The 13,193-nt window shown below is 38.9% G+C and overlaps 1 protein-coding gene across 9 annotated transcripts in view; it reads right to left on the bottom strand.

Annotated features, from left to right (window-relative positions):
- The window catches only part of ptprk (protein tyrosine phosphatase receptor type K), a 610,212-nt gene that overhangs the window by 81,374 nt on the left and 515,645 nt on the right, over positions 1 to 13,193 (bottom strand). For 5 of the 9 annotated variants that reach the window (XM_080192477.1, XM_080192478.1, XM_080192485.1 and 2 more), the window contains 2 exons: positions 9,929 to 9,958; positions 2,851 to 3,011 (listed from right to left, as the gene is read on the bottom strand). In XM_080192477.1, coding sequence (XP_080048603.1) covers positions 2,851 to 3,011; positions 9,929 to 9,958 — 191 coding nt within the window. The remainder of the gene's footprint in view (positions 1 to 2,850; positions 3,012 to 9,928; positions 9,959 to 13,193) is intronic. The other 4 variants (XM_080192479.1, XM_080192480.1, XM_080192483.1 and 1 more) reach the window with 1 other exon arrangement.

Below are 13,193 nucleotides of genomic sequence, written 5' to 3'. Positions count from 1 at the left end.
ATGGTGTTAAAAGAGAGGAGAGTGGCCCATGGTTACTGGCATCTCCTGAACAAATGATCGTGTGAAGATTAGAGAGGTGTACAGCAGGTCAAGAATCAGGAAATTAATGGCTGTGGGAGGAAACATAAGGTTGAAGCATATGGCACGCCCATTGAGATATTTGAAAATGATGAGAACTCGTTTCCAATGTATGGGGAGTCAAGGAGCCATCAAGGGACAGGGGTGTTATATGAACAGATATGTGGGCAACTGATTGCCGAATGAGTTGGCTTTTACAGACAGAGAAATATCAGCTGTCAAGAAAACTTGGAGAAATCTGATGTAGAAGTAACAAATGCATCGGTAAGAGTCTCAGCATCAGTCAGACTGAGACAGCAATGGACATAGATAATGAAGAGATATAAGCAAGCATGTTGTGATGCAGTTTGAAATCAACACATGGACCCAACAGGATGTCAGAGTTTTGTAGCGTGTGTGGCAGGGCCAAAAATGATAGTTTTACTTTTCTCAATTTTCACTTGAGATTAGATATTTCTTCCATGACTTATCAGTACGATAGCACAGAGTTAACTTTGGTGTCAACTGAAATGGTGGAGAGAAAATGCTATGTTTCTTTAGCACACATATGGAAACTGAGGAGTTGAAGGAAATATTTTCCATTTGTTTGGATGGATGCAACTGCAGTATGACTCAGGAAGTTCGACTCCATCCAGGATTGGACAATTTGTTGATCAGTGCCTCATTCGCTATCCCAAACACAAGATCAAGCATCAGATCAAACCCAAGATGGGGTGCAATGCCTTAACTTGCCAGTTTGGATCTTGTTTATCTCTTATGGGCACCATGAATTAGATTCAATTGGATTTTGAATTTGGTTTTTGGAGTAAGCAAGGAATGGATATGGGTCTGTCTGTTCTACTCTGAGCATTAGCTTTATAACGTCAAGGATACAGTAAAAAAAACTTTAAAAAACAGCCAACTTGATTGGTGGCCACAATGTGTACTATTTACAGGATGAATTGTAGTAACTCAGCAAGGCTTCTTTAGACAACAATTGAACCTGTCTCTTCACTTTCTGGACAGACAAAAGCAGCAGGGACAAGGGAGTAACATCAATTCCAAGGTCTCTCCAAGTAATACATTGTAGTTTCTTTATTCTCATTGGGTCAAAATCCTAGAACTCCTTGCCTAAGAGCACAATGGAAACACCATCAACACACAGCTGTAACAATATGAAGGAGGCACTTCATCACCATCTTCTCAGCAGATTGAGAGATGGGTGATAAATACAAAGCTCTCATACCAAGAATAAACATAACAAGTACACCAGAAGATGCAATGCTGACACAAATGCTGGGACCAGAATTGACGAATGCTAGGTGCCAACACCACTTAAGAGTTTACCCTTACCCAGCCTAGTACATTATTTAAATTTTGTATCATTGCATGCACATAACTGTTTTAAAACTTTGTTTTACTAATTAGGCTAATTCCGATGTTTATTTGTGCATTCACGCCAATGTTTGTGTGGTAAATTTTGGTATGGTGACCCAAAGTTAAACATAAGATTGAGACAATTTTAACTAAGTCCCATCTTTTAACCAAAGCTACTTTTGACTATTCAAGAAGATGCAAAAGATGTCATGGTTTTTAAAGTGTTTCAGTCAACATTCTTTCTCAGCCAACTGCACCAAAATACAGATAAACTGGTTATGCAACCTCATGTTGCTTTAAAAACCTTACTGTGTGCAAATCTGATGCTGTTTTTTGCCTACAAATTAACAGTGGCTACATGTCAAAAGTAATTTCATTGACTATGTAGGACTTTGCAACATCAGCTTAATCAGAGAGGGAAAAAAGACTTGGTGTGTGTATTCGATCACCATCATTAGATATCTGTCAGTTGATAACACACTACAGCAACAACAGTAACATATTCACTCAGCACTTAATCGGTTTTTCAGAGTGCAGATTTAACTTCAGGGTTCATGGAGATTACACCAATTTTGGCTCTAACACAAGCCAAGGAACAAGTAAATGGGATTTGCATGTTGAGTACAAGTAAGCGTGATGTCGTCTGATGGAGTTTCTACTTCCTTGTCTCAGGAAACAGTGCAGTACAGAAGACCATTACACGTGCAGGTGAATGTTGGTGCACTAGGGAGGGGGATGGAGTCAGGGCAGCTAAGTTGCTGGAACCCTAAAGAAAAGGGAGATTTTTCTGATCAATCTCAAGGATGATTTGGGTCCTGGACACACCTGCTGATGTTGGCAGGCTGGTGCTGGACTTTCTGGCTTTCAGCAATTGGATATTGGACCTTTAATAGTATTTATGCCCAGTGGCCACATATAAACTTGGTCCTGCTGAGTGCTGGAGTGCACCATCTTATTAAAATCATTTCCTGGGAATTATTGGGCTCCCAATATTCACTCTACATGATACTTGGTGTGCACACTGCCTCTGGCTGTCCTGCTGCTTGATTGCACTCTCAATCTGCCAGATTGAAAAGGTGCATGCTGTGGTTGTGCTCAGTCTGCATTATAATATCTTCTGAAGACTTCTAAGCTTCGGCTGGGAGTGTTTCCAAACCAGATTTGTGTGCTCGTTTTTGTGCTTCTAAATAAAAAAGCTATATCAATTATTCCTGATGTGATCCCCAATACCTTTTTAATTAACAGTTCTGAAGAAAGTTCATGTTAACTCAAAACGTTAACTGTTCCTCTCTCAAAAGGTGCTGAGTTTTTCCAGGATTTTGTTTTTACTTCAGATTTCCAGCATCTGCAGTGTTTTGCTTTTACCTTTTGAAAGATGTGGTTTCCAACAATTTTAATTAACTACATGATACTTACATCTAGGACCGAAGTTGTGCGAGTCCATAAAGTTGATAGAAAGGGGTTCATCAGCATGAAGTGTGCTTTGATCAGCGTAGCTCCTGTCCATTGCGTTCACCATATGAGTCATCTCTTGTCGAGTATTTCCTACTACATCCTTGCGCTTCTTTGCAAGTTTACTGCAATCCAAAAGCAAATTGTTTGACTGAATATTTTTGTGCAGAATTTTAACATGGCATTTGGCTAGGCTTAACATAAAGATTTCCATCTTTTACAGATAGCATTGCCTATCATAAAACAGGAGCATCTGAAAAATTAATCTAATTGACTGTAACACACTTTGGGATATCCTGGAGTTGTGAAAAATAGACTTGCATTCATATAGCACCTGTAGTAGCAATATGATAGTGTCCAAATAATCTGTTTAGTGATGTTCATTCATAGCTGGAAACTAGCCAGGACAACAGGGCTAACTCCCCAACGCTACTGTGCAAGGAATCGTTTATTGTGTCCACCTGAAGGGACAGAAAGGGCCTTGGTTTAATATCTCGTGCAAAGACAACACCTCCAACAGTGCAGCAAACTCTCAGCACAACAGTTTTACCTTAGATTTTTGTGCTCCCAAGTCCTGGAGTGGGAATTGATCCCATAACCTTCTGCCTCAGACGGAGAATGCTGTTGAGATACAGCTGCACTAAAAGGAGCTTTATAAATGCAAGATCTGTCTTTCCTTTCTATTTCATGGAAATATAAGAATCTAATTAATGCTCAAATGCTTGACAACTTGAAACAATATCTACAAAAGCATTTTTAAAAAATTCGCTATAGACATATCACTGGTGAGAGACAGCTCTTTTGCAAATACTACAAATCAACAATTCTAGAAACACACATCCCAAGATTAACTAACATAGGAACAGGAGTAGTCCATTCAGCCTCTTGAGCTTATTATGTCATTTAACGAGATCACAACTGATCTCAACTCCTCACAATTATCCCACACTCCTTGATAACATTGCCTAACAAACTTATCAATCTCCATCTTGGTAGGAATATAGGTTCACTAAGTGTTTTGCCCAAATCAAAGAATATAAGTTTGCTTTCATGACCCAGTCTCTGTGGGGCTTCTGATGAATGGTTAGACTTGGGAACATTGTGACTTCCTGTTGTCATTTGATTTTATGATCGGAAAATCTTTGATTTAGAGTTAAATGAACAGTTGTGCCCCAAAACACACTTTTCCAGTTAGTCTGCATTTCAAAATTCCTATGTTTCTTCCAATGTATTAAATAGACAAACAGATTTTATGCAGATGGAAGCACTTAAAATGAAGCCTGCTGTGTTTTGGATCAGTATCAATTGGACTTTACCTTAATATGAAAAAAGAGCTAAATTTCATTCCTGCAATTTTGATTAATTTCCAATCTTGCTTTTGATTTCACTTTTTTTAAACAGCTGTGGACAGTAGAAAATTTTACATTTACTCTAGTTGCTGCTTGACTGTGCTCATCAATGATCTGATTAATGGAGCAAATTATTTGATTACAGAATGATAAATGGGAATCTATAAACAAGTCAGCTCTCTTGGTTAAGATGAGCCTACTGAGCTAGCTTACAACTGATACTATTTATATGGATAGATAAGATTATTTTAGGCATTGACAGGACCTGATCTGAATTATTTTACATTCGTGACTCCCATGTTAAATATATTAATTCATTGTGTATTCCTTCATAACTTTATAAACTGATTAGCTGTTTTTGGAAACAAGCATCTTCAATCCATCAAACATCATGTGCGGCACAATGGAAACACCAAAAGTGTTGTAAAGGGTACTTTCATAAATAATATTCAGATTTAATCTGTATACATTGTTCAAAATAAAATAAATTGCAGTTCCTCAGGTCTTTCATTGATTTTTATACTTCACATTTAGCATGCGCTAGAAAAAAACATTTGTCAAGGCCAAATTCATAAGCTTTGACACAGAATCCAAAAGATAATACCATATTATCTGTACGTGTCAAGGTTTTAAATGAAAATTTATTTTCTGTAATTTAATTCTCTCCTCCATCGACTGACAATCTCTCTGTCGGAGTCCAGTAGCATGTGGCATATTTCAATTGCTGTATTTTCAGCCAAACACTTCTTGTGCATTCTCTCCCAGGATAAAAAAAATACAATTTAGTATCTATTTGAGATTGAATGAGCTGAAGCCAGTTTTCATTATTTATCAGAACAAGACTCTGTTCAATGGAAAAGCTGAAGAAGATACACAAGTGCAAGCGCTGCAAGAAGATGAATGAAAGTTGCGGTACAGATAACATTGTGAAATGAATCATGCTTTGCTGAAATCAACTTTAGACTTATAATTAAAGATGCAAGTGTCTAACAAATCGCTGTGATGTGTCTATGTGTTGATGAAGAGAGTTAACAATGCTTTCCATTTGTGCATGCTGGTTTGTTTCTCATTTTCAGCCCACACCACTGGCTAGTAGCACTGCAGAAAAACAGCCAAATGTGTAAGTCACTCCCTGTCAGTATGCTGCCCCTCTATTGGCAAGTCTTTAGCTTTGACTCCTGGTGGTGACAAGTGGAAAATGAAACTTAGCAGAAGGTTTGGTCCCGAGACATACAGTGAGCTGGTCCACTGATACATGGACACATTCTGGCACTCATGAACCTCACTCTCACCTGTGGGCACTTCAGGAGAGTTGAAAGCTAAGCAAGTAATCACTGATAAAAAAAAGTGGAGCGTAGCTAAATGTGACCTGATGTCTAAGTCAATTTTCCTTCCAGCGACACCTGCAATCAAGCTATTGGCAAGCATTGTGCTTTGCCTTCCTTTGGACTTAACAAAGGAAGGGATGTGGGGAGGATTTTTGGGAAGCCTACAGTCTTCGTAAATTTTGCTGTGCTTGCACCCTGTAGAGGGTGTTCGTTTCACTGCAGAACCTTAACACCATGCAGAACAGCAGTTACAAGTGATAACCCCAACTTGATTGGTCTGAAGAACAAGTGCTACGGGCTGTTTCCAATGGAGGGAGGGACCAACATACCCCAGTGGTCAGCCACCAACTACCTCAAGTCAGGCAACCCTGACTAGTAAAATGCTGATCCGCCAAGGACCATCTGCATGAATGGGTGCTCGGAGCTTAGAGTCTCTGCTTAACAAGTGGATGGAATTCCACTTGTTTGTTTGCACCAAGCAAACAAACTAAAGAGGATGCCATCTCGTAGCTCAGCCAGCAGGAACGTCAGGTCCATGTGCACAGGACTGACAGCGGACTTGCAATGAGTCAATATTGTGCACAAACAATTGTGATCAATCTGGAGTTTGATAAGTTGAACATCGCAGAGCAGATCGTTGAAAGAAAAACAGTTATATGTTCATCTGGCCGGGGGAACGTTGGGAGGAAATGTGAGTTAAGCATAGGTTTTGCAGTAAGGAACTTGCTGCTGTTGATGACAGAGGCCCTCACAAATGGTTCATATTATGTTCTCTCCATCTGTCTCTCAACTCAAACAAGACCAGTTAACCTCATGCGTAACTGTGCTTCAACACTGTGCTTCATTACAGAGATGAAAGACCAGCTTTATAAAGAACATGACATGGCCATCACCAGAATCCTAATGTCAGAATATCTTTACTTCCTGGGGAATTTTGAAGTAAAAATGGATGCTAACCACAAGGCATTCTTCTGCAGTCTCAGTCATCATAGCCTGGGAAAGATAGATGAAAATGGACATCGACTATTTGAGCTTGGCTTATATCATGAGCTTTGTATAATGCCTCACAGCACCAGGGACCCAGGTTCATTTCCAATCTCAGGTGGTGTGTGTGTGTGTGTGTGTGTGTGTGTGCGCGTGCGTGCGTGCGTGGAGTTTGCACTTTCTTGCCCATGATAAATTGCCCCTTGGTGTCAGGCAGATTAGGAGGATAAGTATGTGGGGGTTAAGGAAATGGGACCTGGGTGGGATTGTTGGTGGTGCAGACTCAAATGGGCCAAATGGCCACCTGCCTCCTGCACTGTAGATCCTACGAATCCCTTCCTTAAGAACAAACCATGCCCTGGAGAAAACCAGGATCAGGGTATTGGCACCAACTGAATCTTATTATCACCAAACATGATTCTCTCAACAGTATTTTCAACACATTTAGCTACCACAGTGCTCACTGTGATACACATGCCTCCTGATGTGCACTGGAGGATACAGCCCTGGAAGCCTTTTCATTCAAAGTAAAAATGCCATCCTTGTTTCAAGATCAACTGTACTGCCTACCCATATAAAAACTAACAATTAGACAATTCTACTGAACAGACACACTCCAGCATTCCCATTTAGAATGCAGAAGTGAAACAGAAAATACAAGACAATATTGCGTATTCAACATATGGGAAGAAAGAGTGGTAAAAGAATGACTGGAGACTAACATCACTGTGATGGAATCTGTCATTGAAGCCAAGTGGTTGGCTCTCATTAATTGCAAGCAAGATCTGAACAAGAAGTCTCTGAATGTACCAAGCGCCACTTGAAGAGAAGTCCAACAGCTAGGTGGGTGGAATACTACCTTGATTGTATTTGCGGGAAAACGCTGCCACTGAGTAAGCTCCAGGCACCTTAGAAAGCATGTCATTATGACAGAGCTGGATATCAAATCCACAGTGGAAGAGTTTAACAAAATGATTGACTTGCTTGTTAAGGGCAAAAAGCTCCAGGCACTGATGCTATACCGCTTGAACTCATGAAGCATGGAAAACTGGCACTCCTGCAGCATCTGTACAAACTTCTCTGTCCCTGCGGGAGATAGGAGCAGTTTCCCAGGATACGCATGATGCAAAGATGGTGACCTTGCAGAAGAACAAGTGTGGCAACAACTATTAAGGCTGCTGAACATCATGAGAAATGTACTTGTTTGTGTTGCCCTTGTTAAACTGCAGATCCTGGCTGAACACATCTATCCCAAATTCCAATGTGGTTTCAGAACTGGAAGAACTATGGTTGACATAATCTTTTCAGTCTGGTAGCTACAAAAGAAATACCATGAACAAATAAATCCACGATACTCTGCCTGCACTGATTTGCCCAAAGCATCAACCATGTGAGCAGAGGCAGTCTATATGAGCTACCAGAAAAGATTCAGTGCCTTCTGAAGTTGCTCAATGTGATCTTCTCCTTCCATGACAATGTGATGAGTAAGATCTGCTATGCAAGGGCAACATCAGAACACAGATTTGCAATATGGTCAAACAGGCCTGTACTCTGACACTGACACTCTTGAGCACATTTCTCTCTTTGCTGCTGTCACATGCCTTCAAGTGAACACTTTCACACCAAAATGATGGAAAGATGTTCAAACTTATCCACTTGAGATCCAAGACAAAAATGCACCAAGTCCTCAAAAGAGGGTTGCTCAGCACTGAATGTTGCAATAACATTTCACAGTGAGGAACACCTTCAGGGTCAAATGGCGAGACTCTCTCACAACTGTAAAGTATTTGGTTTGATACCAGGTCCAGGATGCTGCCAATTCGCCATCTATCAGGATTGACAACATGGCACTGAAGATTGCTGACTGTTTCCTGCATCTAGGCTCCAGAATCACCAACAATCTGTCACTGATTGCTGTCACAGATATCATAAAAGCTGTCGCTGTTATGTTCAAGCTGTGAAAGAGAATGGAGAACAACAGCAGTTTAACTGAGAACACCAAACTGAATCAACCAAGCCTGTGTCATCAGCATACTCCTCTACAGTAGTGACACTTGGACAACATATGTGAGGCAGGAGAAAAGACTGAATGGTTTAATCTTCATTGTCTCAGATATATCATCAAGGCAGGACAAAGTCACCGACTCCAAGGTTCTGGATATGCTAATTCCATCAGCATCACTCATTGCTAAGTCAACAATGCCCAAGCTGTCTCAGCACATTCATAGGCTGGATGGTGGCTATATTCCGAAAAGTTTTTTGTACACAACCTACTGGGCACCCATACCTCAGCCACAAAGATATCTGCAGGTATGAAGACGGTGGATAAAATTGAAACAATTGGGAGAAAATCACTGATGTCATTCCTCAATTTGGAAGCCAACTGTTAGGACATTGGAAGAGATGAGCAGCAATGATAAGCTCAGCTGCCCAAAAAGAAGGCCCACAGAAAGCAAAGGCCACCAAATTGTGCACTTTCTCAGCCCACTGTCTACGTCCGCACCAAATGTAGCGGAGACTGCCATGCCAGAGCAGGGCTCCCAAGCTACACCAGACAATGCTAAACACAAAGCTGACCACAGTGCAAGCCATCAGCCAAGATGGAAGGCTGCTGCAGATAAAGGTTTCAGAGTACAATTTAATTAGTGGAACTAACTGTATCTCTATTTTGCTTCTTCAGTGGTTTATCTTCTAAAACTGTTTATTTTGAGGACAGTGTAATACTACCATTACACATGCAGCTTTAGGCTCTGTTTTGCATTTTCTGTTTTCTATTTTAAATATCAGATTGTTAAAAGAATGTCTGGTTGATATTTGGTCACGCAATGACGTTTTTTTTCAATGAAAATTGCCACCTCATTAACTTGAAAATTGATTGCATTGCTTAAGTCTGTTGAAATGCAGCTTGCAAAATCTAAGCATTGAAAGGAGTCTAACAAGATCTATCCATCACATTCAATATAGAGCTAATTGTCATAAAATATGTTATTTGTAAAGACAACATTCCTTACAGAAGCCCAAAAGATACCCTGATGTTCAACATTGACTGCAGCTGTAACAGAACAATAATAAAGACTGATTTTAGTTTAGTGTTCCAAATGCGGACCAAAGGGTGAACTTCAGACATTTTGGACTACAGCTAAAACAAAAGTAACTTCATTTTTTTAACTACGCTATCGCTTATTGAACTTACTGAAGTGATATGTAGGTTACCCATTATAAATTAAAACTACAAATTTAACTTGAAATATTTTGTGCGTTAACTTTCTCAGAAGCCTATTGGATTCAGAACAGGACCATTTGTGTCAAAACTTATAATTTGTACCCAACGAACCCTTTATGTTTAAAATAACAACAGACTTGCTTCTATTGTCTACTTACAGGTAATAAGAATAAGAATAGTAGCTCCTCCTGGCAAGCAAATCAGACAGTGAAGAAAGAATTATTGGTGAATAAAAGTGTGGAATCAGTTACAATCAATAAAGCAAATGCTAGCTGTATTTGATACTGATCATCTTTGGTTAGCATTTTACTGCAAACAAGTCATGCAATAATCTTACATTCCATGCAATTAAGTGCTTGCAAATAAAATAGAAATAATGGGCACAGAATGAGAGTGGACAATTACATTCCAGATATCAGTCATTAAACAAAGTGAGTGAATAATTAAAATTGATTGCACATTTCTTACATGCACCATATAATACACCAGAACTGCTAATTTGTCTTTATTAGGAACCCATTTCAACAAGAAAAAAAACTTGAAAAATATAAATAAGTACAAAGAACGAAATAATGCTTTTGGGCAGAATAACTTGCATCTATTAAGATGTTTGGCACAAAAATCTTAAGTCAATGAAATAATGAACATTCCAGGTATGATAAATAACAAAATCACTTTAGCCATCATTACAACAATGTGATGTAGATGATCATGTCAGACAAGAGGCCAACATTGATGATCAGTTGATTAGCTTGAAATCAATCACTGGCTAAAACAGATTTTAATGATTTTGACTCAACTGACATTTCTAAATGAACAACCTTTTTTCCTCTTAATTAACCTTACAGCAGTATTGATGTATTTAAATACCATTTCAATTTCAACTAAGCAAAAAAAAGTATCAATCTTTTTCTGTCAACTTTACCCTTATACAAAGAATTGTGACTAACTTGTTCACTTGCAACAAAATTTGTCGCTGTTCTTTCCTACCAATCTACTTTATTCTAACACTAATCGGCTAACTAGGAATACTGATTCAAGTTTTTGGTTGGTCTTAAAATATTTGTAACTTATCAATATATTCCCCAGTTGCTGTGGAAGAGTTAAAAACCATTAGCAGGATTTGTAGGCATATGTTCTAACACAGAAAGTGGCATAAATTGATTCAGGAAATAACAACATACATTGGATTGATATATATAATGAGAAGCCAGCACAGCCAGCATAGATCTAAAAAAATGTTTGACCAGAGGTCTCCAAGTGAATTTCTGGAAGAAATTGCACAATGAATACATAAACACAAAGTAGTAGATATGATTTGTATGTATTTGCAAAAGATATTTGATGAGTTACCATGTGTTAAAACAACATTTTAAGAACTAGAGCATAGTCTCACAGCAAGAGAGATGTCTCACAGACAGGAAGCAGATAAAGAAATAAATGTATTTGGATTCAAAAGTGCATCAAGAATTGGATATTTTTAACTCCAATAAGAGAGATGACTCCATTGTTTGAAAAATTTGCATGGAGAGGTAATAACTGACTGTTTCCACTACTACTCAGTTTAGTAACAAGGAGCTGAAGTCTAGGATTGCACCAGAAAATACATGAGAGGGGTGGAGACAGGGGAAAAGGAAACTAAAAGCCTAAGGATACTGCAACATGGAATGCTCCACAGAGCAAATGCTCAAGTTAGAAAGTAATTTGTATGGGACTTTGATAATGGTCTGGGAAGCACAATTACAAGAGGAACAGTTAAAAGGGGGAAGAACATGTGATTTGAATAGAAAGCTGAAAAGTTAGCGGTGACTCAGCCAGAATGGATGATAGTATCCTTCTGTGCTCTAAATTAATCCAGGTTTCTGCATTATTAGTCCAGCAAAATAACCATTATGCTACTGCTCCTTTACAAATACACCATTTCTTTTTATTGTTTCATAGGTTGTGGGCATTGCTGGCTCAGCCAGCATTTATTGCCCAGACCTAATTAGGCTTGAGGGTGCTGGTGAGCTACCTTGTTGAACAGCTGCAGTCCACGTGCTGTTAGACAGCCACAGTATTTGGAATACTGTGTACAATCTTCTTTTATTATAGCACATCCAGGCATTTAAAAAGCAACAACACTGACACCCGGCATAAGCTCGGTGAAAAGAGACTGAATGGTTTATTCAGATTTGTAGAAAGCATAAGGGAGATGTATCAAGTTGAATCCCCACAATAGTTTCAAGATTGGCTGAGACTTGTAGAACCACATGACTTTGATGGTATGTTTGGGATTATGATATACTATAGAATTTGATTCCATGCACAGGGGCAAGCACACAATTTAGATTTAACTACTTAGTGCAGGGGATAGTCAACAGATAGGACATGCCACTCTAGGAGTCAGTGAACATTCAATTAATTACTGAGTACATATTTGAAGAAGTGGATGGGCATTTGAATGACTTGAGAACTGGTCAGGTGGAATCAAATCTTTTAAGGTCCTGTACTTTCCTGCATTCCCATTTATTGGAACAAATACTATTTATAGGAAGTGCATTGGGAGATGTTCTAGATGATGAAACAAAGAAGGAAATCCTCTTTATTTATGAACATATGAAAACAATAGGCAAAAGACCAGCTGGCCTAACAAGCTTATGTCAGACTGATGAAGGCTGAAGCCTAACTAGACATTCTTATCCTCCAGCAGCCACGTAACCTTCACAGAGAGAAAAATAACCAAAAAATGAGGCACAGGAAAGAATACGGGAAAATTCATTACAATCCTTTTGAATCATGGAAGAATATAGGTTTAATGTCATTTGATGAAACTCAAAAGTTGGTCAAATTTTTGACCATTCTTTGAGAGGTGAAAAGACTTCTTAAAAATAAAACAAAATGCTCAATGCTGCAAACTGCTACTTCGCAGGAAAGATTTGGACAAGTGAATTTCTGAGACTGCAATTGCTAAGGAAGACAAGGGTACTGTGGTTTCACAGGAGCTTTTAGATAGCTTAGTCCTCATAAGGCAGAATTGGGAAGCTACTCTAAATTTGTACGATTAGTAACTGAGTTAGAGGGTGGGTTTTAACACAGGGTTTAAACAAAGAATTCACCATCCCATTGAAAATGTCGTATTAAGAATTTTTACAGGACAATCAGGTCCTATAAGATAATGATCCACTCTTGAAATAAAGAGGTATAAAGATGTTGTGAAAAACAGCAAGTTGTTTGTCTTGAGTGGATCATGCATATAGCTCTTAATGAATAAATTTACATGAGGTTGCAGGAAGGAGGAGATGACTTGGCCAGCTGTCCCACCAGAAGGTTCTACTGTCAAACAAGGATTGATACTCCATTGATAGTACCTTTTGTAACATAATTGGTCCACTACTCACATAGCAATATTTTTGTAACTAATTTTAGATTATGGTGATTTAG

Source organism: Carcharhinus amblyrhynchos, chromosome 7 (assembly GCF_965287045.1).
Source record: "Carcharhinus amblyrhynchos chromosome 7, sCarAmb.v2.hapA, whole genome shotgun sequence".
In the NCBI taxonomy this organism is placed as follows: domain Eukaryota; kingdom Metazoa; phylum Chordata; class Chondrichthyes; order Carcharhiniformes; family Carcharhinidae; genus Carcharhinus; species Carcharhinus amblyrhynchos.
This window is presented reverse-complemented; position numbering and strand designations above follow the sequence as displayed.